At 41.5% G+C, this 27,505-nt stretch overlaps 1 protein-coding gene across 2 annotated transcripts in view; it reads right to left on the bottom strand.

Annotated features, from left to right (window-relative positions):
* Nucleotides 1-26,932, bottom strand: part of LOC124012626 (probable ATP-dependent RNA helicase ddx6) — a 41,188-nt gene extending 14,256 nt beyond the window's left edge. For both annotated transcript variants that reach the window (XM_046326461.1, XM_046326460.1), the window contains exons 1-10: nucleotides 26,782-26,932; nucleotides 24,883-25,804; nucleotides 24,649-24,712; nucleotides 24,431-24,535; nucleotides 23,924-24,053; nucleotides 21,284-21,430; nucleotides 18,055-18,149; nucleotides 17,617-17,739; nucleotides 12,308-12,436; nucleotides 1,525-1,641 (exon numbers count right to left, since the gene is read on the bottom strand). In XM_046326461.1, the coding sequence (XP_046182417.1) occupies nucleotides 1,525-1,641; nucleotides 12,308-12,436; nucleotides 17,617-17,739; nucleotides 18,055-18,149; nucleotides 21,284-21,430; nucleotides 23,924-24,053; nucleotides 24,431-24,535; nucleotides 24,649-24,712; nucleotides 24,883-25,070 (1,098 nt within the window). In that variant the 5' untranslated portion in view covers nucleotides 25,071-25,804; nucleotides 26,782-26,932. The remainder of the gene's footprint in view (nucleotides 1-1,524; nucleotides 1,642-12,307; nucleotides 12,437-17,616; nucleotides 17,740-18,054; nucleotides 18,150-21,283; nucleotides 21,431-23,923; nucleotides 24,054-24,430; nucleotides 24,536-24,648; nucleotides 24,713-24,882; nucleotides 25,805-26,781) is intronic.
* Nucleotides 26,933-27,505: the final 573 nt, after the last annotated feature.

Below are 27,505 nucleotides of genomic sequence, written 5' to 3'. Positions count from 1 at the left end.
ATGAACTGGTCAGTCTGTGGTCTTATAGATGAGCGGATACAGATGAACTGGTCAGTCTGGGGTCTTATAGATGAGCGGATACAGATGAACTGGTCAGTCTGTGGTCTTATAGATGAGGGGATACAGATGAACTGGTCAGTCTTGGTCTTATAGATGAGGGGATACAAATGAACTGGTCAGTCTGTGGTCTTATAGATGAGGGGATACAGATGAACTGGTCAGTCTGTGGTCTTATAGATGAGCGGATACAGATGAACTGGTCAGTCTGTGGTCTTATAGATGAGCGGATACAGATGAACTGGTCAGTCTGGGGTCTTATAGATGAGCGGATACAGATGAACTGGTCAGTCTGGGGTCTTATAGATGAGCGGATACAGATGAACTGGTCAGTCTGGGGTCTTATAGATGAGCGGATACAGATGAACTGGTCAGTCTAGGGTCTTATAGATGAGCGGATACAGATGAACTGGTCAGTCTGTGGTCTTATAGATGAGCGGATACAGATGAACTGGTCAGTCTGTGGTCTTATAGATGAGGTGATACAGATGAACTGGTCAGTCTGTGGTCTTATCGATGAGGGGACACAGATAGATGGGAGTATAAAGTATTCAACAAGTCAGGTGTCAGTGAGTGGTTCTCTTCAATAAGTTTATGTTGTAATAATCCAATAGAAAACAAATGGTATCTTCATTATTAATCAAATCCAAGGTTGATGCAAGGACAAATGAAACTCCCAATATTGGAATCGGGTAGATGGATGCAATACCACTTTACCACTCAAAAATGACGTGGGCGGGGTAAGAATATTCTAAAGATAAATACACAATGGAAAGGACGAGAGGACTAAAGGTTAGGGGGACTAAAGGTCAAGAGAGTACTAACGATCAACAGGGAATTATCAATGGAATTAGTTGGTTTTCAGTTCAACATCTGTTTAGAATCTGTGTAGGAATGTCAATCCTGGACTCATAGCTACATGTGCCACGTTTTCATTGGTCTGAATCGGCTGTACTGGAGCAGGATACTTGTTATTTGGCCATTGGCCATATTTTACGGAAAATAATTATAATTGGTCAACCACAGGCTAGGGCTGGGGGTTGTAAATTACACCCTGTCGGTTTGTTCTGTGGAGAGAATCCCTGAGGACAGGGAAGAAATTACCATCTACCACCTACTTCCAAGCATGATTTGTCCTCTTTGAATAAACATATTTTCCTCCCCCTGATTTGCTTTGGGGTCTGTGATATTGAGGAATAACATCAACTGCTAACAGTGAGAATAAATATGTGTGTGTGGGTGGGTGTGTATGTGAATACTTTGATGGCACAGTAAATGTAATTTTTAAAAAAATACAAATATTTCAGAGGTTTTTGTACGAAACCGTTCAGAACTTTATTTTTCTGGTTAGAACAGTGGAACGGAAAAAAAAATTGGGTTCCAACCCGATAATAATGATTAACCTCTTTTCAGAAAGATGCAGATTTTTCGCTTGTTGAACAATAAGCATGAATCTAAATGGCTCACCTGCATCATCTTGGCGTGGATGTAGAAGCAGGAGTAGCCCAGCTGGGTGATCTTCTTGGCCAGCAGCTCAACTCTTTGAGTGGAGTTACAGAAGATAATGGACTGATTGATCTGCAGCTGTGGAAAACAAACCACAAGAGAAAGGAAATGTTAAAACTAACAAACAATAACAAACACTTTATACAACGTTTTTCATGAGAATCTCAAAACAACAATATCGAGTTCTGGCAGGTTTTAGGCGATGGTTTAACATGAATGTAACCATTTCTGAAGTGGGATTGAAAGATCAGAGTGGCTGCGGATCCAAACCCCCCCCGGACTAAAGAAGCTTATGCGCATGTGCGGAACACGTTCTACACGTGTTTATTCTCCACGCAGTCTCTGCTCTACTAGTCTGACTTCCAGTCACTTTAGCTAACATTCCACTCGTCACAAGTCTAATAAATACATTTAATATAGCCTTAACCAACACAATAAAAACATTATTAAAGAAACATGATATGAAGAAAATGTATCCTATTTCAGAAGAATAGAATAGCAGATTCTGAGTTGTCGTTACGTTAGGGCCAGACCTGTGCCATTAGGACCTGACCACCTGTGCAATATGGCTGTGGGCTACACCAGTTCATTTAGCAGACAGGTTAGAATTACGTAGCATTATTGTATAGTATGAAGAATAGGCCTACAATTGAACATAGTTGAATAAATAGAAAGGATATTTTCCCCAAATGATTTGCGAGGGACCTCACACATGCGGTTATTCTGTGTTGAGCGGTTAACAAAGAAACATGTCCCACTATATACTTCATTTAGAGTTATTTATGTAACTTTAGTTGTGATACAAACATTGGGCCATATGTTTGAATTTTAACACATTCTAAGGATGCATGATGCAACAACTAATGATGATTTGAAAAAGTTACAAAAACCATCCTTAGCTTACACTCGAAGAGCCAATGCAGTTTACGTGCAGTTACGTTTTTAATACGCAAGCATGTCCATAAGGCTAGGGGAAGCTAAGCTTTACCTAATGTAAACAATTAAAATCGCCAAAATTATATAGCCTAATTAGCAGGGATGCACGGTATCGGTGAACATATCGGAATTGGCCAACATCGTTATCGGCCCGATGTCTAGTTTAATGCCGATTTGCAAAACCGATGTCAAAGCTGCATACCTATAAAACGTAGGTACATGACGTAATGACGGCACGTAAAATTCTGCGCAACACATGCAACACAGTATTCCTAACTTAGCCCACAATGTCTGCTGTGTGGATCGAGCAGTCAACAAGGCGAGCAGTCATTTGATGGAGTAAGACAATTTCAGAGAGATAAATGAAAGGCACAATCCATTAAAGCCGAGATAATGAAATTCAATGCCCTTGACAATCAACCATCTCTGTCGTGGGTGATGTTGGCTTTCGCCGACTGGTCGAGCACCAGTACACACTACTAAGTGTGCTATTTTTCAGATGGTACCCGGCCGGAGTTACACAGTAATAGCGTCACTACTATTAGCTTCACGACATGCATACTATGGAACTCCGTTTGGGTCTTTGCGTGTGAAAAAAGATACAGTAGCACTGTCAAAGCTGTACAAAAAAGTCTGCAAACAAACAAACATCGGCCACAAACAGTGTTTTCAATACCGCGTTGGTAATAAAGCATAATTTGTTCCACCGCAACTTCCGGGGTAGCTAGCTTTAGCTTGGTACCTAGCTAGCACCAATACAACCAGCCTCAAACAATGACCAGTAGAAACTGCAGTCATTTTCATTATTCTTAGCAATGATTTAGGAATCCATGTAAATATTAGCGAGGTAGCCACTTGTTCGCCTATTGAAATTGAACTTCAGTTCATGAAAATAAATAGCTAGCCAGCTACTTAACGCTGTTGTCCAAAGCTAACACAATAAGCGGCCAGCTAGCGTCATCTGGCTAGTGAGTCTCGACCGGACCAGGTTATGTGGTGTGAAGCCACAATAAGGATTAGGCTTAATATAGCTTGGTGTCATCATCTAAAATAACCCTAATTTATAAGACAGTTCTTACTTGAAATCCTGGTTGAGAATGAAACGACTGGACAAATGAACAACGTAACAGCACAGCAAGTAAGTGAAAGAAGTAGGTTTTGATTATGTTTTACTGGTAATGGGGGCATACGTAAATGCCAACAAATACGTTTTTGGGTCAGTGCGATGTGTGCGTAACCTTTATTTAACTAGGCAAGTCAGTTGAGAACAAATTCTTATTCACAATGGCGGCCTACCCTGGCCAAACCCGGACAACACTGTGCCAATTGTGCGCCGCCCTATGGGACTCCCAATTGCAGCCGGATGTGATACAGCCTGGATTCAAAACAAAGACGGTAGTGACGCCTCTTGCATTGAGATGCAGGGCCTTAACACACACACATGCAGGTCTAACTATTTAACTGTACTAGAATGCTTAAAAGGCCGCTAAAATGATACATACCGGTATCGTTATTTGGGGGGGGCAAGGAAAATACTGGATATCGGTATAGGCCAAAAATGTAATATCGGTGCATCACTACTAATTAGCCTACTCGTGTCTATACAGAAATACAACTTTTCCTGAATTAAATGTGGTGTGCATGCTAGTTTGTGAAGGATCGATTGATAGGATATTATAGCCTGTACACTTGAAAGTTCCATCGGCGTCTATAACCTCACTGTTGGGGAGTTATTTTATGCAAATGTTTACAGTTATAATTTATAAAATAAAATAGAATTAGAAGTTAGGATAGCCTGAGCATGTGAAAGTTGGTTTGGTGTCTCTACAGTGGTTCTTCAATTAAAGGTTTAGAGCTTATACCCCAACCTTTTGTGGTAGATGGCGGCAGATTATGATAAATTGTATCATTCTCTCATTGCACCACACTATCACAAGGCAGAGTTAGAACGCTGATCTATAGGTAATCTAAACTGTGGCACAAATTCACAATCTTTGTCACGTCGTGTATGTAGGTGGCAGGGAAGTTAAGCGCAGTAGAATTAAACTTGGTATAATTTGAGTATTTGAATAACTTTAAACAAACTACAAAACCGTAGTCCATAATAAAATAAATGTGGGTACAAGAACCTGTCGCACACCAATCCATAAAACATGAACATAACAATAAACAATCTCTGACATGGACATGAGGGGAAACAGAGGGTTAAATACACAACAATAAATGAATGGGATTGGAACCAGGTGTGTAGGAAGACAAGACAAAACCAATGGAAAATGAAACATAGATCAATGATGGCTAGAAGACTGGTGACGTCGACCACCGAGCCCCGCCCGAACAAGGAGAGGCATCGACTTCGGGAGAAGTCGTGACAATCTTCTTATAAAGTAATGGAGGTGTAAATGTTTCAGTCCGAGAGTCTCTCTTCTCTGGCACTGGAGTCCTGCATCAGGCAACAACAAAAACCATTTGCTGCCGGGTGGTCCCGGAGAGAGAACTCGGGTAAATACAATGGCACAGATACTTGACTTGACATGTGGACTGACAATTTTCTAAAAATAGGCATGGTGAGTTTCTCTCCCTCTAAAAACAGAAATAAATCATTCTAAATAACAAATTGGCTTTATTTACCAGGGTGAAAGAGTGATAGCCCCTCTATATCTAGTGAGTTTCTGAAACACGGAGTCCTTCGTTGATGTGAAGAAGAAACTGAATGAAAGAGAGACCAGAGAGGGGAAAAAGGTTACCCATATTTTCAAGACCTGATCTACTTCATTTATTGATGTACTCGTTTATTTAGGCAATTTAAAATATACATTTAGGCTTGGCCTATTTAGTCAGCTATTTTGCAACATAAAGCTGAGTGACTCACTCATTCATGGCTTTGGATCAAAATAAGTACCAACATTCAATGGGGCGGCAGGGTAGCCTAGTGGTAATGTTGGACTAGTAACCGGAAGGTTGCAAGTTCAAACCCCCGAGCTGACAAGGTACAAATCTGTCGTTCTGCCCCTGAACAGGCAGTTAACCCACTAATCCTAGGCCGTCATTGTCACGCCCTGGTCGAAGTATTTTGTGTTTATCTTCATGTATTTGGTCAGGCGACATGGGTTTTTGTATGTGGTGTGTATGTAGTGGGATTGTAGCTTAGTGGGGTGTTCTAGGTAAGTCTATGGCTGTCTGAAGTGGTGGTCAGCAGCTGTGTGGTTAGTAGTGGTGGTCAGCAGCTGTGTGGTTAGTAGTGGTGGTCAGCAGCTGTGTGGTTAGTAGTGGTGGTCAGCAGCTGTGTGGTTAGTAGTGGTGGTCAGCAGCTGTGTGGTTAGTAGTGGTGATCAGCAGCTGTGTGGTTAGTAGTGGTGGTCAGCAACTGTGTGGCTGTGGTTAGTAGTGGTGGTCAGCAGGTGTGTGGCTGTGGTTAGTAGTGGTGGTCAGCAGGTGTGTGCATGTGGTCAGTTAGTTGTATGATTGTAGTATAGTAGTTGTGGTCAGTATTTTTGTAGTTGTTGTCAGTAGTTGTGGTTTAGTAGTTTTGGTCAGTATGTTATGTAGTTGTGTTGCAGTTGTGTTGCAGGTTCTTTATAATATAATAATATAAATAATATATGCCATTTAGCAGACGCTTTTATCCAAAGCGACTTACAGTCATGTGTGCATACATTCTACGTATGGGTGGTCCCGGGGATCGAACCCACTACCCTGGCGTTACAAGCGCCATGCTCTACCAACTGAGCTACAGAAGGACCCCTTTAGGCCCTACATTATGGTCAGTAGTTGTGTATTTTTAAGGCAGCAGCTCCTCTTCCTGTGGTCCAGCTAAATTAAGGCAATATACAATTACAACATATTTCATTCCACAACAGATATTATCTGACCCTGCTGGTCATCTATGAACATTTGAACATCTTGGCCATGTTCTGTTATCATCTCCCCCCCTCAGCTGATGTAAGAAGGGCTTTATAAATACATTTGATTGATTGATTTCACAATATGTTATCGGCTCTATGTAGTACTGTGCGCCTCCCAGTCTGTTGTGGACTTGGGGACTGTGAAGAGACCTCTGGTGGCATATTGTGTGTTCAGTAGTTGTGTGGTTATGGTCAGTAGTTGAGTTGGTAAGCAGTGTTGTGGTCAGTAGGATTTGTAAGTAGGTCTGTGGTTCAGTAGATGTGTGGTTGTGTAGGTAGCAGAGGTCAGTATTTGTGGTTTATTCATTTTTGTCAGCAGTTGTGTGTGACGTGCCCGTTTTGGGTGAGGATCATAACCCCCCCCTCTCTCCCACCACAGGTTTATGACGGTCGTAAATACAGAAACTCCTTTCCCCACTCTGCCAAAATTAAGGTTGAGAATCCCTTAGTTACCAAAGAGAAAGACTGCAGTACGGTAACCTCAAAAGGTTGAATAATGAAACAATGTTTCTGTATTCCAACCAGTTGAAATTGTCTGTGGGAAGTACTCAAAGAACAAACATGTCAAACTACCACAGCAGAACATCATAACTGTTTCTCTGAATGCATATATTTCTCAGTTACCAGATTTACATCTAGATATTGTGGAAAATATTGTGGAACGTATATGATTAAATATGAAACTATTGGTGAGAAGATGAAAGATGTTAACATTTTCTTATTGAGAAGGCTTTTTCAAATACAGTTTAACTAGTCAGTGACCCCACTCCGTGAACGTAGACATTTATATCGGTGACATGGAACGCCCCCTTTCATACGCCAGTATAAAAACCACTTCCAGCAAAATTTACATTAGACCAGAAAACATGGAATCTGTCGCTACATGTTGAAATTGTTGGCAACTCTACCAAAGGACAAGACCAAAGAACGTGGAGATCATCCCCACCCGAAAGAGTTACGAAATCTACAAACTAAAGACCAATTATTCAGGCTGCAGCTGTTTAAATACTTTAGTCTGGTAAAGTATTTAGTCTGGTAATGGTACTCGAAAAGATTCATTCTTAAGACCATTTCTGAATGGTACTCTGATGTATCCATTATAACAAGCTACAACTACAAAAGACTGATCTCTGGTGGACAAACCAGAGACTTTCAGTTGACAATCTATCCAGCAGACAGACCGGCGATCAGAGGGACAACAAAGGCTTACACTCATAAAATATGTACTGTACATTTGATTTCTAAAATCCAAATGAGCGGTTGTTAGGGTGCTAAATATCCATATTTACGATGGATGTATTCAACTGTATGTATGCATGTATGTAGTGGGTTTATTTTGTTCTCCCGCTCTTATCGGTCCCAACCCCTTTACTTTGTCTACCAATAAGTCATATCGGTTTATGTGTGCGTTTATGTGATTTGATTAGTTCGTAAATAAATTATACAAATTGGTTTATCGCCGATTCATGATTTATGTTATGGTTGGTGCAGATATCCAAGGGTTTGCGACGTTCAGGAATGAGACTGATGAGATAACAATACATTAGTAGAAGACTAATTGACAAGATGAAATAGTTAGTCGGGCAATAAGGAATAGTAACACAGAGAATGGATCTGATATAACAGTCTTCACATTTAATGAGAGCAAACGCTACAACAGCATGGACATGGTTAGTAGTTGTGCGGTTCATTAGCTGTGCGGTTCATTAGCTGGGGGCCAGTAGTTGTGCGGTTCATTAGCTGGGGGCCAGTAGTTGTGCGGTTCATTAGCTGGGGGCCAGTAGCTGTGTTCAGTAGTTGCGTGCGTGGGCCAGCAGCTGTGTGGTTGTGGTCAGCAGCTGTGTTCAGTAGTTGAAGGCAGTAGTGGTCAGCAGTTGTGTGCATGGGGCAGTAAGTAACCTAGTGGTTAGAGCGTTGGGCCAGTAACCGAAAGGTTGCTAGATCGAATCCCTGAGCTGACAAAAATCTATCGTTCTGCCCCTGAACAAACTAACCCACTGTTCCTAGGCAGTCATTGGAAATAAGAGTTTGTTCTTAACTGACTTGCCTAGTTAAATAAAGGTGAAATAAAAAAAAACATGTAAAAAAGCTCCTGACCATAACCACCGCTCCTGACCACCCATGCTGTAGGGCTAAAGAATCTGCAACACAATCCCACAACTACTGATCACTACTAACTTAAGCTACTAAATCACAACAAAAAATACTGACCACAGCTAATAACCAAATAGCTACCAAAACTACTGAATACATCAGACCACAACTACTGACTACCATTACTGACCGCAATCACACAAATAGTTGAACAATTTATTTATATAAACTTTATTTAACCAGGGAGGCTAGTTGAAAACAAGTTCTCATTTACAACTGCGACTTGGTCATGATAAAACAAAGCAGTATGACAAAAAACACAGAATTACACATTGGATAAACAAACAGTCAATAACTGTCACGCCCTGACCATAGTAAGCTGTTATTTCTCTGTGTTGGTTGGGGCGTGATGATGACTTGGGTGGGTCATCTAGGTGAATTTGTATGTCTATGTTGGACTGATATGGTTCCCAATCAGAGACAGCTGTTTATCGTTGTCTCTGATTGGGGATCATATTTAGGCAGGTATTTCACCTTTGTGTTTCGTGGGATCTTGACTGTGTAGTTGCCTGTCTGCACTTTTTGATTAGCTTCACGGTTCGCTTGTTCATTTTGTTGGTTTGTTCGGTGTTCATTCATTAAAAGAGAATGTACGCATACCATGCTGCGCCTTGGTCCGATTACTATGACGAACGCGACAATAACACAATAGAAAGATCTATATACAGTGTGTGTAAATGGAGTAAGGAAGTAATTACAATTTAGAAAATTAACACTGGAGTGATAGATGTGCAGATGATGATGTGCAAGTAGAAATCCTGGTGTGCAAAAGAGCAAATAAGTCAATTAAAACAATATGGGGATAGGTAGTTGGATGGCATATTTACAGATGGCGTGCAATCGGTAAGCTGCTCAGCTGTGGCATCAGTATTTGTGGTCAGTAGTTGTGTGGTTAATTAGTTGTGGTCAGCAGTTGTGTGCTTGTGGTCTTTAGTTGAGTAGTTCAGTAGTTGTGTACTTGTAGTCATTAGTTTTATTCAGTAGTTGTGTGGTTATGGTCAATTAGTTGAGTGATTTTGGTTCAGTAGTTGTCGGTCCGTAGTAATTGTGGTCAGTAGTGTGGTTGAGGTCAGTAGTTGAGTGGTTGTGTGTTCAGTAGCTGTGGTCAGTAGTGTTGTCAGTTGTGTGGTTGTGGTTATTAGTTGTGTGGTGGTCAGTAGGAGTGTGGTTGTGGTCAGTAGGTGTGTGGTTCAGTAGATGTGGTCTGTTGTGTAGTTCTGGTCAGCAGTGGTCGTTATCAATAGTGGTTTAGTAATGTCAGTAGTTGTGCTGCAGGTTCTTTGAGGCCTACATTATGGATGTGGTCAATAGTTGTCAGTAGGCGTGAGTTTCACTATGTGCTCTCCAACCGTGTTCCAGGGGTCCTAGATCTATAGGCTGTTTAGAGTCATTTTGCCACTTTAGTTGCGATATAAACCTTATTAAAACATACAGGCCTATGGCCAAAGACAGATGTGTGCGACTATGATTTTAAAAGGATTAATTTTTTTAAAGGTATGTGCCATTTCTTGCCTTAGAGGCTGCAAACACAAATGAAAATACATAATTCACTAACGATAATATTGTCACCCATCAGACTATTGTCAATTTAATCTAGTCTTTAAATATACCGTCATGGCCAAAAGTTTGGAGAATGACAAATATTAATTTTCACAAAGTCTGCTGCCTCAGTTTGTATGATGGCAATTTGCATATTCTCCAGAATGTTATGAAGAGTGATCAGATTAATTACAAAATCCCTCTTTGCCATGCAAATTAACTGAACCCCAAAAAAACATTTCCACTGCATTTCAGCCCTGCCACAAAAGGACCAGCTGACATCATGTCAGTGATTTTCTTGTTAACACAGGAGTGAGTGTTGACAAGGACAAGGCTGGAGATCACTCTGTCATGCTGATTGAGTTTGAATAACAGACTGGAAGCTTCAAAAGGAGGGTGGTGCTTGGAATCATTGTTCTTCCTCTGTCAACCATGGTTACCTGCAAGAAAACACGCGCAGTCAATATTGCTTTGCACAAAAAAGGCTTCACAGGCAAGGATATTGCTGCCAGTAAGATTACACCTAAATCAAACATTTATCGGATCATCAAGAACTTCAAGGAGAGCGGTTCAATTATTGCGAAGAAGGCTTCAGGGCGCTCAAGTCCAGCGAGTGCCAGGACCGTCTCCTAAAGTTGATTCAGCTGCGGGATCGGGGCACCACCAGTACAGCGCTTGCTCAGGAATGGCAGCAGGCAGGTGTGAGTTCATCTGCACACACAGTTAGGCGAAGGCTTTTGGAGGGAAGCAAAGAAGCCACTTATCTCCAGGAAAAACATCAGGGACCGACTGATATTCTGAGACTGATATTCTGCAAAAGGTACAGGGGTAAAGTAATTTTCTCTGATGAATCCCCTTTCCGATTGTTTGGGGCATCCGGAAAAAAAGCTCGTCTTGAGAAGACATGGTGATCGCTACCATCAGTCCTGTTTCATGCCAACAGTAAAGCAGCCTGAGACCATTCATGTGTGGGGTTGCTTCTCAGCCAAGGGAGTGGGCTCACTCATTTTTGCCTAAGAACACAGCCATGAATAAAGAATGTTACCAACACATCCTCAGAGAGCAACTTCTCCCAATCATCCAGGAACAGTTGTGACGAACAGTGCCTTTTCCAGCAGGATGTGGCCCAGAAGTTAATTGAGAGCATGCCAGAGCAGATTGCAGAGGTCTTGAAAAGAAGGGTCAACACTGCAGATATTGACTCTTTGCATCAACTGCATGTAAACTGTCAATAAAAGCCTTTGACACTTATGAAATGCTTGTAATTATACTTCAGTATTCCATAGTAACATCTGACAAAAATATCTAAAGACACAGAGGCAGCAAACTTTGTGAAAATTAATATTTGTGTCATTCTCAATTTTTGGCCACTTTTTGATTTAGAATGGACCATTATCAGGCACCTGAGGGAACAGGGGCAGGTGAACAATAGCACGTCACCCATATGGACTTAAATAGCAAATCAAGGATGCTTTTCCCACGGGTAACTGCCATGCCAGGCAGGTAGGCTTCCCCTGTGATAAAGCAAAGCACTTAATATTAGGAAATTTGATAAATAAATATAGCAGGCCTAGCCTATAGAAAGCTAATGGGATCCTCTTTAAAATAGAGCCCATTAAAACTGTTCTCCTACAATTGCATAGCCTATAGAAATGTTGTGCAACATGAGTTGATTATATGGACAATAGAGCGCTGCATACAAGCCATTAGCGACTGGCAGTTATAGCAAGTTCGGTAGGTTACTAATGAGCATCAGTGGCATGAGAGGGCAGTTTTGGAGAAGCCTAGTTACCGTGATTAAACGGGTCACATGGAATTTGACTGGGGGTCATGACTTGTGACCGCCGGTGTGGCGGTAACACGGTCACCATTACAGCCCATTTAGTATGTGGATGCTACGACTTTTCACAGGTTAAACTTGAAGAATTATCATTCACGATTGACAGTGAGAAATGTGAAGGAGACCATAAAATGTGTGGGTAAAGTAGAGGTAAAGAAAATGTGATCCGAAACACGTGCAGAAGCTTCGTGACCTTTAGTCCTGGGGGAAAAAGTCGGATCTGCAGCCACGGCCTTAAAAGATTGTCAAACTCATTACTACCGACGGTAATAAAGGCTGCCTGTAAAGGCTTTGTGGTACACTAATCTGCGCCCACATACCAGACTACATGTACATTCATGTATATGCGTCCAATGTTTTCAAGGCTTACCCGCGAGAAGAGTGTGTTGAGACAGTGGACTTTTTGTCTCTCAGTGACGTAGGCATAGTACTGGGTGATGCCCTTCAGAGTCAGTTCCTCCATCAGGTTGATCTCATAGGGCTTCTGCAGATGCTTGGCCTGGTGGAGAGGGAGCAGAAAGGGAGGAGAGCGTGATGACAGAAACGGGGACAAGAAAAGAGAAAAAAGGAGGAGAGGGTTATTGAAGTGCCTGAGTAAATCAATGCTAGGATAACTACACATGTGCATGGCCGCACACACACGGGTAGACCCTTGCAGCAACTTAAGACGAAACGGACATACAAGAACACCAATGCTTGATAAATAGTGCGTAAACTATTGTCAAGGATAAATTGCATGAATAAATGAGGAAAAACAAAAAAATGTATTTGTTTAGATTGTATAATTATACAAAACATATCCTTGACCAAACATAGGCCTATAGCCGTAATTTCATTCCCCTTGCAATGAAAACATTAGCGCAATCCATTTGATCAACTTTATTTGTAGTAACTTGTTATAGTAATTAAACAAGTGTATAAAAACTGAAATTACTTTATTAAGCATTCATTTTGTTGAAGCATCTTTGGCAGCGATTACAGCCTTGATTCTTATTGGGTCTGACACTACTTGCTTGGCACACCTGTATTTGGGGAGTTTCTCCCGTTCTTCTCTGCAGATCTCTGCTGATCTTCTCAAGCTCTGTTAGTCGGCTGGCCCTCACTACATATTCGTCGCCAGACCCACTGGCTCCAGGTCATCTACAAGTCCATGCTAGGTAAAGCTCCGCCTTATCTCAGTTCACTGGTCACGATGGCAACACCCATCCGTAGCACGCGCTCCAGCAGGTGTATCTCACTGATCATCCCTAAAGCCAACACCTCATTTGGCCGCCTTTCGTTCCAGTACTCTGCTGCCTGTGACTGGAACGAACTGCAAAAAAAAATAAAAATAAAATAAATTTTTTTAAAAAAAAATAAAAATAAAAAAATAAAAAAATCGCTGAAGTTGGAGACTTCTCCCTCACCAACTTCAAACATCAGCTATCCGAGCAGCTAACCGATCGCTGCAGCTGTACATAGTCTATTAATATAATAATATAATATATAATATATATAATAATAATAAATAATATATGCCATTTAGCAGACGCTTTTATCCAAAGCGACTTACAGTCATGTGTGCATACATTCTACGTATGGGTGGTCCCGGGGATCGAACCCACTACCCTGGCGTTACAAGCGCCATGCTCTACCAACTGAGCTACAGAAGGACAATAGGGACATTGTCCTGTTGGAAGGTGAATCGTTGCCCCAATCTGGATCAGGTTTTCATCAAGGATCTCTTTGTGCTTTTCTCTGTTCATCTTTAACTCGACCTAGTTTCCCAGTCCCTGCCACTGAAGAGCATCCCAACAGCATGATGCCACCACCATGCTTCACCGTAGTGACGGTATTGGCCATGTGATGAGCAGTGCCTGGATTCCTCCAGATGTAACGCTTGGCATTCAGACCAAAGAGTTCGATCTCGGTTTCATCAGACCTGAGAATCTTGTTTCCCATGTACTGAGTCCTTTAGGTGCCTTTTGGCAAACTCCAAGCAGGCTGTCAAGTGCCTTTTAATGGAGAGTGGCTTCCACCTGGCCACTACCATGAAGGCCTGATTGCTGGAGTGCTGCAGATAAAGTTGTCCTGGAAGGTTCTACCATCTCCAGAGAGGAACTCTGGAGCTATGCCAGAGTGACCATCAGGTTCATGGTCACCTCCCTGACCAAGGCCCTTCTCCCCCGATTGCTCAGTTTGGCCAGGCGGCCAGTTCTAGGAAGAGTCTTGGTGGTTCCAAACTTCTTCCATTTAAGAATGATGTAGGCCATTGTGTTCTTGGGCACCTTTAATGCTGCAGAAATGTTTTGATACCTTTCCCCAGATCTGTGCCTTGACACAATCCCGTCTCGGAGCTCTACGGACAGTTTGAGACCTCATGGCTTGGTTTTTGAACTGACAAGCAATGGTAACTATGGGACCGTATATAGTGCCTTTCCAAATCAGGTCAAATCAATTTTTTATACATTTGCAAAAATTTCTAAAAACCTGATTTAGCTTTGTCATTATGGGGTACTGAATCTAGATTGATGAGGACTTTAGAATACAGCTCTAACGTAACAAAATGTGGAAAAAGTGAAAGGGTCTGAATACTTTCCGAATGCACTGTAGCCATCAGACCAAAATACATGCTCTTCTGTCGTATGCACAGCAGACATACAATAAATGTTTTGAGTTAGTGCATAGACATGTCACATGTATGGTTTCCTTTTCTGTCGCATGAGCAACAGTACAATCTCTGATGTGCCGCAACACCTGCATTTCACAAACTCCTCACTTTTTTACCCAAACCCTGCCATCCGTCCCAGACTGGTCTCACCGTGGCAATTGGGATCAGTCTTAGCTGGCTCTGTTCTGGTTTTTCTGCAGCGAGGCCCAGGCATTGGAGGCTTGAAGTCAACATCAGAATCAGATGAACACTTCATCAGCAACGTCAATTTCAAGCTCAATATCCTCCTTCCGACTCATAATACACTGCTCAAAAAAATAAAGGGAACACTTAAACAACACAATGTAACTCCAAGTAAATCACACTTCTGTGAAATCAAACTGTCCACTTAGGAAGCAACACTGATTGACAATAAATTGCACATGCTGTTGTGCAAATGGAATAGACAACAGGTGGAAATTATAGGCAATTAGCAAGACACCCCCAATAAAGGAATGGTTCTGCAGGTGGTGACCACAGACCACTTCTCAGTTCCTATGCTTCCTGGCTGATGTTTTGGTCACTTGAATGCTGGCGGTGCTTTAACTCTAGTGGTAGCATGAGACGGAGTCTACAACCCACACAAGTGGCTCAGGTAGTGCAGCTCATCCAGGATGGAACATTAATGCGAGCTGTGGCAAGAAGGTTTGCTATGTCTGTCAGCGTAGTGTCCAGAGCATGGAGGCGCTACCAGGAGACAAGCCAGTACATCAGGAGACGTGGAGGAGGCTGTAGGAGGGCAACAACCCAGCAGCAGGACCGCTACTTCCGCCTTTGTGCAAGGAGGAGCACTGCCAGAGCCCTGCAAAATGACCTTCAGCAGGCCACAAATGTGCATGTGTCTGCTCAAACGGTCAGAAACAGACTCCATGAGGGTGGTATGAGGGCCTGACGTCCACAGGTGGGGGTTGTGCTTACAGCGCAACACCGTGCAGGACGTTAGGCATTTGCCAGAGAACACCAAGATTGGCAAATTCGCCACTGGCGCCCTGTGCTCTTCACAGATGAAAGCAGGTTCACACGGAGCACATGTAACAGACGTGACAGAGTCTGGAGACGCCTTGGAGAATGTTCTGCTGCCTGCAACATCATCCAGCATGACCGGTTTGGCGGTGGGTCAGTCATGGTGTGGGGTGGCATTTCTTTGGGGGCCGCACAGCCCTCCATGTGCTCACCAGAGGTAGCCTGACTGCCATTATGTACGGAGATGAGATCCTCAGACCCCTTGTGAGACCATATGCTGGTGCGGTTGGCCCTGGGTTCCTCCTAATGCAAGACAATGCTAGACCTCATGTGGCTGGAGTGTGTCAGCAGTTCCTGCAAGAGGAAGGCATTGATGCTATGGACTGGCCCGCCCGTTCCCCAGACCTGAATCCAATTGAGCACATCTGGAACATCCTGTCTCGCTCCATCCACCAACGCCACGTTGCACCACAGACTGTCCAGGAGTTGGCGGATGCTTTAGTCCAGGTCTGGGAGGAGATCCCTCAGGAGACCATCCGCCACCTCATCAGGAGCATGCCCAGGCGTTGTAGGGAGGTCCTAAAGGCACGTGGAGGCCACACACTACTGAGCCTCATTTTGACTTGTTTTAAGGACATTACATCAAAGTTGGATCAGCCTGTAGTGTGGTTTTCCACTTTAATTTTGAGTGTGACTCCAAATCCAGACCTCCTTTGATTTCCATTGATAATTTGTATGTGATTTTGTTGTCAGCACATTCAATTATGTAAAGAAAAAAAGTATTTAATAAGAATATTTCATTCATTCAGATCTAGGATGTGTTATTTTAGTGTTCTTTATTTTTTTGAGCAGTGTATATATATATAAAAATATATATACATATATTAAATGTTTAATTTTTTTTTTTTTTAAATAAAATAAATAAAAATCGGCCAATTAATCAGTATCTGCTTGTTTTGGTCCTCCAATAAAATCATAAATCGGTCGACCTCTAATTCCAAGTGACTACCTCATGAAGCTGGTTGAGAGAACAGCAAAAGTGTGCAAAGCTGTAATCAAGGCAAAGGGTGGCTACTTTGAAGAACCTCAAGTATATTTTGATTTGTTTAACACTTTTTTGGTTACTACATGATTCCATGTGTGTCATTTCATAGTTGTCTTCACTATTACTCAATGTACAAAAATAGTCAAAATAACAAAAAACCCTGGAATGAGCAGGTGTCCAAACTTTTTACTGGTACTGTAAATGCTACAGTAGCGGTCTAAAGTATTTCCACCATTTTGTTCCATAGCTGGTAAATAAAAACAAAGTCAAAGAACTATTTTGTTCACAAGCTAGGTTGTTTTTCTATGCTCGAGTTTCAACTGCTGGGAAAGAGATGACAACACTTCTACTTGTCAGGATCAATCTCACAGGCACGAACCTCCCGCATTTAAAGGGGCAGGTGAACATTTGTCTCATCTGTTCTATTTTGGTTTTAAGACTCAGGTCACAATACATTAAATTAAACAATACACAACATTACTTCTTACTAGTAATACATTACATTGTTTTAGGAACTTTACAAAGAACCATCCATTTTTTATGTTTTGTTGGTGTCATTCTAGAGCGGCTGAAGGACAAAAAAAACAAATGTTATGCCCTGACTAACGCATTTCGCATTTATATTTGTGTTCAATGTACTACACCTGCCATTTAGAGTGTGCCGACTTTGGCTAAAAAGGGTAACCTCAAGCAGGCTGTGAATCTGGGGTCGAGGCTCTGTGGGCTGCAGTGCAGGGAGCTTCAGGGCCTCTGATAAACGGGCAAGGGAGAAGGCCAAGCGCATCAGGTGACCCCACACACAATCTTGCCCAATGTTTTGAGCTGCTGTTCTCCAGAAGGAGATCAAGGGTAACACTGTTCAGCAAGAATAGCAACATTTCCATGTAAATGGAAAATAAAGTATATTTTCAAGTTACGGAATAGCAGAACAGAATGGCCTGTTGGTGATACCACATGGCTGCCAACATGTGGCACTACTCACCATGAACTTCTGCACGCTGATGGGGAAGGTGGCAGAGTAGAGTAGGATCTGACGGCCCTTGGCCAGGAAGCTGATGATATCCTCGATGAGCACTACAAAGTCCTGAGACAGCAGCTTGTCTGCCTGAGAAGAGAAAACATTCAAATGGAGCATTAGCAGAGTCACACAGTATTCTCAAAACTGTTTTAATCATGTATTTCTATTAATTTGCTACCACTGGTATGTAATTGATATTTAGCACTTGTTGCCGGGGAAATGCTACATGTAGCTCCTTTAACCTTTTTGGTAGGTTGATGAACCAGATGAGATTTGAATGAAGAATAGTGAGTGGCTCGTAACAAAATAGATCAAGAGGACTGATTCTCTGGAGTCATCTACAGTAGTTGATTACAGTCCGTGGTTGATGGACTCAGGTACCACATGTATTTACACACTAACCTCATCCATCACCATCATTTGGACTCTATCCACTTTGGCAACGCCCTTCTTTATCAAGTCTAGGATCCTGCCGGGTGTGGCTATGACCACATGCACTGAGAAAGAATCAGAAACACAATCATTACAGATATGGCATTGTGTTACAGCTTTACGGTTGTGACTTGTTTGTATTGTACAGTGTGGTCCGAAATGATTGACACCCTCGATGAAGATGAGTAAAAATGTCTTTCAAATAAACAAAATACAGAGCTTCGCTATAAAAAGAGTTGAAGTCAGAAGTTTAAATAGATTTAAACTCAGTTTCACAATTCTTGACATTTAATCCTAGTAAAAATTCCCTGTCTTGGATCAGTTAGGATCACCATTTTATTTTAACAATGTGAAATGTCAGAATAATAGTAGAGAGAACGGTTTATTTCAGCTTTAATTTCCTTCATCACATTCCCAGTGGGTCAGAAGTTTACATACTCAATTAGTATTTCAGGTAGCCAGCCTTCCCAAAGCTTCCCACAATCAGTTGGGTGAATTTTTGCCCATTCTTCCTGACAGAGCAAGTGTAACTTAATCAGGGTTGTAGGCCTCCTTGCTCACACACACTGTTTCAGTTCTGCCCACAAATTCTCTATGGGATTTAGGTCAGGGCTTTGTGATGGCCACTCCAATTCCTTGACTTTGTTGTCCTTAAGCCATTTTGCCACAACTTTGGAAGTATGCTTGGGGTCATTATCCATTTGGAAGACCCATTTGCGACCAAGCTTTAACTTCCTGACTGATGTCTTGAGACGTTGCTTCATTATATCCACAATTTTTCCTCCTCATGATGCCATCTATTTTGTGAAGTGCACCAGTCCCTCCTGCAACAAAGCACTCCCACAACATGATGCTGCCACCACTGTGCTTCGGTTGGGATGGTGTTCTTCAGCTTGCAACCTCCACACTATATCCCATAATGACAAAGCAAAAACAGGTGTAGAAATGTTTGCAAATGTATACATAAAAAAATAAAAAAGATGAAATTAATCATTTACATAAGTATTCAGACAATGATGCTACAAGCTCAGCACACTTGTATTTGGGGAATTTCTCCCATTCTTCTCTGCAAATCCTCTCAAGCTGTGGCAGGTTGGAAAAGGAATGTCGCTGCACAGCTATTTTCAGGTCTCTCCAGAAATGTTCGATCTGTTTCAAGTCCGGACTCTGGCTGGGCCACTCAAGGACATTGTCCCGAAGCCACTCGTGCGTTGTCTTGGCTTTGTGCCGTTGTCCTGTTGGAAGGTGAACCTTCGCCCTAGTCCGAGGCCCTGAGTGCTCTGGAGTAGCTTTTCAGCAAGGATCTCTGTACTATGCTCCATTCATCATTCCCTCGATCCTGACTAGTCCCAGTTCCTGCCGCTGAATAACATCCCCACAGCATGATGCTGCCACCACCATGCTTCACCATAGGGATGGTGCCAGTTCTCCAAATGAGACACTTGGTAACCAGGCCAAAGAGTTCCATCTTGGTTTCAATCTTCAGTGACCATCGGGTTCATGGTCACCTCCCTGACAAAGGCCCTTCACCAATTGCTCAGTTTGGCCGGGCCTTGGTGGTTCCAAACTTCTTCCATTTTTTATGAATGATGGAGGCCACTGTTCTTGGCGACCTTAAATGCTGCTGAAATGTTTTGGTACCCTTCCCCATATGTGTGCCTCGACACAATCCTGTCTCGGAGCTTCACGGATAAGTCCTTCGAACTCATGGATAGGTTTTTGCTGACGTGCACGGTCAACTGTGGGACCTTATAGACAGGTGTGTGCCTTTCCAAATCATGTACAATGAAATTATTTTACCACTGGTGGACTCCAATCAAGTGATAGAAACATCAAGGATGATCAATGGAAATAGGATGCACCTGAGCTCAATATTTCACCTCATAGCAAAGGGTCTGAACACTTATCTTACAAAAACTGCTTAAAAGTTTAGGGTAACTCAGAAATGTCCTTGTTTTTGAAAGAAAAGCAAATAGTCTGTCCATTAAAATAACAGCAAATTGATCAGAAATACAGTGTAGACATTAATGTTGTAAAGGACTATTGTAGCTGGAAACAGCAGATTTTTTATGGAATATCTACATTGTCCCATTATTTATTTTATTTCACCGGGTAGGCAAGTTGAGAACAAGTTCTCATTTACAATTATGACCTGGCCAAGATAAAGCAAAGCAGTTCAACACATACAACAGAGTTACACACGGAGTAAAACAAACATACAGTCAATAATACAGTAGAAAAATAAGTTTATATAATAAGAAAGAAAGTTACTTACTTGTTTCTGGCCATTTTGAGCCTGTAATCGAACCCACAAATGCTGATGCTCCAGATACTAAACTAGTCTAAAGAAGGCCAGTTTATTACTTATTTAAATCAGAACAACAGTTTTCAGCTGTGCGAACATAATTGCAAAAGGGTTTTCTAATAATCAATTAGCCTTTTAAAATTATAAACTTGGATTAGTCCATCATGTGTCACAGCATCAGTGGACTGAGCTTGTTGTCATTGCATCATCCTGCATTGCATCACCCTGCAGAAATGTTCGGGAACTTGCAGGTGCTTTGGTGGAAGAGTGGGGTAACATCTCACAGCAAGATCTGGCAAATCTGGTCCAGTCCATGAAGAGATGCACTGCAATACTTAATGCAGCTGGTGGCCACACCAGATACTGACTGTTATTTTTGAACCCCCCCTTTATACAGGGACACATTATTCCATTTATGTTAGTCACATGTTTGTGGAACTTGTTCAGTTTATGTCTCAGTTGTTGAATCTTATGTTCATACAAATATTTACACATGTTAAGTTTGCTGAAAATCAATAGCGTCTGCTAAATGACTTAAATGTAAATGTAACACAGTTGACATTGAGAGGACATTCCGTTAAAAATCAGACTTTCCATTAGTCATTTACAACATTAACAGTGTCTACACTGTACTTCTGATCAATTTGATGTTATTTTAAATGGACAAAAAAAATTAGCTTATCTTCCAAAAACAAGGACATTTCTAAGTGACCTCAAACTTTTGAAAGGTAGAATACACACATGTAAAAATGTTTAAAAACCTATTTTGGCTTTGTCATTGTGGAGTACTGTGTGTAGATGGGGTCTGAATACTTTCCAAATGCACTGTATTTATCACAAGGTTCCATTGTTGGTATTTAGTAACGGAATGTGATTCTGCTGTTGGGTAATTACCAGTCTCGTCCAGGCGCATGATGTCATCTCGCAGGTTGGTGCCGCCCGTGGTGGCCATGACCTTCACGCCGCCCAGGTGCTTACTGATCTGGATACTGATCTGGCTAACCTGCAGGGCCAGCTCACGAGTGGGCACCATCACAATGGCTTGGGAGAGGGGGAGAGGTATAGATAGGACAAGTGTAAGACAAATGTGATTTGACAGAGTAGTAGGAGTATGGCTCCAAACAGTGACCATTTAGTCACATTTTGCAACCCTTTGACTTGACTGTGTGAGCTAAACTGTCCAGTCAAGGTTCCCTCTAAGCACCATATTGAACTTCACTCAACTGTGCAGAGTTTTCCCCATTAACACTCAACATACCGAAACAAAATGAACTATGCAATATCAAACATGCAAAACTAACTAGGCAAGACATGATGTAGGCAGGACGCATCGGAGTACGATTTTATTGCATTGACAGACTCAGCCCGTACTCTACACAGACTGGTGCGGTATAACCAATCAGAGCTGCACTAGGCCTATATGCAAATAGACTATTACCATATATGGATCTCCGCCATTTACCTTGAACTGTTTACAGCATGAGCAGTCGTGAATAGATGCGCTTGTTTTGAGATGTACACATTTTGTTCATATTATTTTCTAGTTAGTGAGTTATTAGCCCAGTTATAGATAATTTGTAGTCAGCGATAGTAGAGTGATGGCTTCCTACTAGAGCACAAAATATGTAAATTTCTAGACATCTTTGAAAAGCAAGTCAGGTAAAGAGTTGACTTAAAGGGGCAGTGCTGTATTTTCAGACAGGCTTGAATAGGCTATGTAGCCAATAGGCAGAGGGTAACATAATTTGTCTGATTCTCTGTGATAATGGTATGGGAATAATAATGTGTTTTATTTTGTAAAGTGGTTCCCTGCATCAAACAACATTTTCAGTCACCTCCTTGTCTGAAGGACAAGTGGATAAACAGGTTAATGTCAAGCACTGCATGTTTTTCCCCCAAAAGTCTCATGGAATGTAGGTCAACATTGAACAGCACAGATTTGCTGCTAATATAGGCTGAATGATAGAACCGTTATTTCCATGTTAAAATGTTATGGGATGCATTTTCTCCATTGTTTTTGATGGTAGGCCACCCTGGTAGGCCTAGATTATGATCAAAAACACAAAGTAGTCTACTCGGCCACAGTTAAAACTAACAAAGCAGGTACAGCCTCAATGTTCACAGTAAACACGTGCTGAAGTTGAACAGAATTTCCGCAATGTTAAAGTTTGCGCTCAGCAGACATGAAATTTGCTCAATGCTGAAATTCTTTTGAAGGAACATTGTGTTCAGTGCTCCCATATTTAATTGAATTATGACCTAGAATTACTTACAATGGTAATTAGGTATGCTAAAAATGATATTTTCTGTGTTGGAATGGTTGGGCATACCCCAACAGAATGGTGTGGGCACATACCAGTCATAAGGTATTAATACAAGTGTCCCGCTGATTGGCCAGCTCATCCGCCTCAGGAGTATGACATTTATTTATTTTGTTTAACTAGGCAAGTCAGTTAAGAACAAATTCTGATTTACAATGACGGCCTACCCCGGACGACGCTGGGCCAATTGTGCGCCACCCTATGGTACTCCCAGTCATGGCCAGTTGTGATAAAGCCTGGAATCGAACCAGCGTCTGCACTGAGATGCAGTGTCTTAGAACGGTGAGCCACTTGGGAGCCATTATACTCCATGAAGAAATAGCAAGCATTTTTGAAAAAGTCTTAAATAAAAACAATGTTTTTAAAAACTCCTCAAAAGTATTTTTCTCTCTCCAATGTATGCTTTGGCCACAAATATGAGTATAGGAAGAGTCAACAACATATGGGTATGACTTAACAGAATACGAACTTCTAAAGTAAGATTTTCACTGGACAGTTACTTTAAATGTTTTATTTGTCAGTGAGAGCTGCCCATTCTACATGGTCACCTCACTCAAACATGATTTGGTCAAGCAGTAAGTGCATTATGCTCATGATTCCTGTAATGAAAGTAAGTGTCTGCCCTGACCCTCTGCCTGTTTCCCTGGGGCCCGCTGCTGTGATGATCAACCCACTCTCCCTACCTCTCCCACTTTGCTCTAGGGGAAAAAAATACATTTTGATTGTATAACATTTAAAACTACAATTGCAGGAAAATATACTTGTCACAGTTGAAGAGAGGTTCTCCGATTTCTGTAGGTATACGTTTCATTTCTCAACTCTTAATTTTTAGCTCTATAGCAACTATTTTATAAAGCTTTGGGATATGGAGTGTGCGAAATCCGCATTGGCCATTACGAGAGCATGGGCCTGATTGGGTAGTAGGCTACAACTGCAAAGTTATTTTTAGGACATTAAAATGTACTGTTAAGCTTAATAAGGCTACTACCAGTGGCTATTATATTTAAGTTAGCTATTTAGCTTATGTGTTTTGAGTTTCCACTTACTCATGTGGTGAATTGGACCCAAATAAAAGTTCATAACATAACTTGAATACCTTTTCAGTAGTCTATAACACTTTAATAAAGCACTGTGAATGACATAAGACTATTGTTGTAGTAGACAAGTTGAGTATAAAAGGAGGGAAAGAGTAACGTGAAGAGCCTTGACTCACCCTGTATATAGTCCTTCTTCAGGTCTATTCTCTCCAGCATGGGGATGAGGTAGGCCCCACTCTTTCCTGTTCCATTCTTGGCTCTGGCCAGGATGTCTCGTCCTGACAGGGCTATGGGAATGCTCTCCTCCTGAAAGTGACAAACTCTGGTTTAATGGAATTTTATAAAAAAATATCTAACTATGACAAACTACAAAAGCTAAGTCCAAAGACTTCAGTTATAACTCAAGATGCAGTCCGGGATCTTAAGCAAAACAAATTTGCAACATATTGTACACATTTTTGTGGGAGGTAATACATCACATGAAATGGATGACATAGTACATAATTGGATGACCTAGTACACACGCTCGAGCACCACTTTCAAAACTACCTGCTGAAATTATACAAAAGTTCTGGAGCATCTTTATAGGTTATAGGCATCAGAATCAGGAGCCAATTTACAGCAAGGGAATCCCCCAGTTTCAAACAGGTCATCTTTGGGCAGAGACTCCCAGTGAGTCGTACCTGGATAGGGGAGGGCTTCTCCCAGCCCATCTCAAAGATGCCCATCAGGAGCTCCCGTTTCAGACAGTAGTCCTCAAACTCATTTCCCTTAGTGGAGGTTACATCCTGGGACACAGCAAGAAAGAGGTTAGACAACAGAAGTAACAGACTTGACTAAAATGATACCGGGAAAATCCATGAGCTAGTGAAAAAGCATGCTGCATTGTACCATGACTTACAGAGGTTCTGACCCTGGTGTCTTTGGGAGGGAGCTGTAGGCTCTTTTTCCAGTCATCTCCAAACCTGACAGAGCAGAAGAGAGCAATTAAAAGAACACCTGCACTACTGATTTCTAAAACAAAATCTACTGGTTCATCACTTCTAAAAACCTGGTATAAAGGTATAATAAACTATGAGCAGAACACAATTGTTTCAGTCACTGGGTGAAACAGGGGTGTGAGAGAAATGTGTACCTAATCCCAGTTCCCTCCTGGGCAGCACCCGCTTTCTGGGATGCACCTGTGGCCTCGTCTGACAGAGAGCCCAGGACGAGGGGTCCTGATTGGGGAGAAGCCGGTTTAGGCGGCCTCCTAAGCTGCCCGTTCTGCTTGTTCAGTCCCATGACGACAGGACCAAGGTTCTCTGTTCTGGCAGCTGCCATTTCCACTTTTATTCTCAAAATATTAATATTTTCAGTTTTGCCCCCTTAAAAAGACTCTTCAAAAGTAAATGAGTCTAATAAAGCATTAACAAATATAATCTTGTTTTTTTGTCCAAAGCTTTTACAACAGAAGTCTGTCGTTTTTACATATATATGTACGCGCAGTTCGGTCCCCTTCAACAGAGTTTACTGCCGTATGAAAAAAAAATAGTATTTATACAAGAGCTCTCCCAAATGAAGAGATATATGCATTCAAATGCATAAATATACTGCACCTGCACACAATATAGAACATTATATGTGAACAAGAATCAAATAGTTTAATTCCTGCAATAGAACTGCTATTTGAAGCGGGGGGGAATAGCATCTGTAATATAATCTTTGTTGAAACGTAGATTTACATATTTTTATTTCCTTTTTTTGTGTCAAGTCCATTTGAATTGCTCAACATCGATGTCCTTTGTACAAATATTTCATCAAAATAATGATGTCCTTATTGTTCAACATTTGTTTTCCACTCTGTCTGTATATGTCCATCCACGTGTTAAAGTAGTTTCCTGATGTTGACAATCAAACAAGGGTAACTGTAGTCCAAAAGCAACGCAGCTTTAAGTTCCCCTTGGGCTCCTTTCGGTCTGTCCCCTCTGTTCCAGGTGAGTCTCTCAACTCTTCTGTCAACGTGTGTAGCTGTGTGTGTGAGTGGTGGTGTATTCAGCAACTCAAACCTGTTCCACCTGACAGGAAGGAGAATTTGATTTTAGAAGTAAATTCAGAGTGAATACTATATAAGCCCTAGACTAGCTTGAAAACAGCATCATACAATGTAGAATAGATGCACAAATGTTCTATTCAAATCCCCAACTACATCATATCAAAAATGTATTTGGCAAGCAGGCACACGGTAAAATTGCTTTTCTAGTGTTGGCTTGGTGGATCAGTCTGTAGTGTACTCCAACCCATTGGTGTACTGCATGAGCACATAGGAGTTGCCTCTACTACAAGCAGTATGAGCCCAGACAACAGGAGAGTAACGTTAGGCTATGTCGTCAACAACGTGGGACTACTTTATAGCCGTAATCACCTGCGAACTTTGAAGTTACTTGGAAGAAATTAGCTAACGTCAGCTAGAAGCATCTGAACTTAAATTAAAGTGAATTGCAAATGTATGGAAAACAAACACGTTTGCTTGCTAGCTAACATTAACGAACAACAGGGATGTCCTTTTCGGCCAAATAAAGTTTTTTTTTTTAAAGACAGCTAATGTTACCAGTCAGTTGTTAGCCAACTTATCTCAATTGTGCCAACTGCAAAAAGTAATTCAAACCTGACTAATAGCGATTTCACGCTACAAAAGGCCATTTATCTGGCCAACTTGAGAGGAAGGTATTTAGTTAGCCAGTTAACTTATATTGCTAGCTATGACGTTAGCCACATAGCTTTGACATAAACATGCAAGTCGGCTAGTAAGTTAAGCTATCTGAATAATTTAAATAGTAATTTAGTAAGCCATCTAGGTATCGTTACATCACTGATGAAAGGGGTTATTATAAACTAGCTAGTCAGATGAGTTAACTTGGATGGCTTGTGCATTGGGCTGTCGTTTTCCATGTCTTTGAATGTTAGCTGGCGATATTATCTTAGCTGACAAGCTAACGTCAACTTTATCAAATCTGTATAATACAAATTGAATAGAACACCACGAAGTACTCACCTTTCTCTCACTTTGATGTTATATATCATAAATGTTTGCGGCAGATCAATAACTTATGTCACTGTTAGATTAAATTCACTCCATACAAAACGCTAATTCAACATGGTCTCCTCTTTTCATCACCGCCTTCTTCTTCTGTGGTATCATGGGGGTCCACAAACCAACGTTTAAAGTGCATTCCGCCACCTACTGTGCTGGAATGTCGATCAATCATGATCAGACCAACTATGTACTACCATGAAAATAAAATTCTAAACCAAATAAATCCCCAACACCACCAATTACAGCACTTAACCTTCACATTGCTTCTTCATTCATTCCTTAACACCACCCTACTACCCCACTATGAAAATCTATTTAGTCCTACCTCAGGCCAATAACCTGGATGGATGGGACACCACCACTTAACACACCCTGAAACTCTTCTGATGTCTCGCACACCCAAATACCTCGCTGCCGCACCACCACAACCTGAATATTCTACGACTTTACGTTCCATCCCTGCAATACAACTCACTGTGCTTCTACATCTGCATTGCTTGCTGTTTGGGGTTTTAGGCTGGGTTTCTGTACAGCACTTTGTGACATCGGCTGATGTAAAAAGGGCATTATGAATACATTCGATTGATTGATTGATACAGTTGATAACCGTTACTATAAATGCAAAAAATCCAATCATACTGAAACATATATCACTTGTTGGCCTATCCCTCTGTTCTGGTAC

Source organism: Oncorhynchus gorbuscha, linkage group LG24, assembly GCF_021184085.1.
Source record: "Oncorhynchus gorbuscha isolate QuinsamMale2020 ecotype Even-year linkage group LG24, OgorEven_v1.0, whole genome shotgun sequence".
NCBI classification, from domain to species: Eukaryota; Metazoa; Chordata; class Actinopteri; order Salmoniformes; family Salmonidae; genus Oncorhynchus; species Oncorhynchus gorbuscha.
This window is presented reverse-complemented; position numbering and strand designations above follow the sequence as displayed.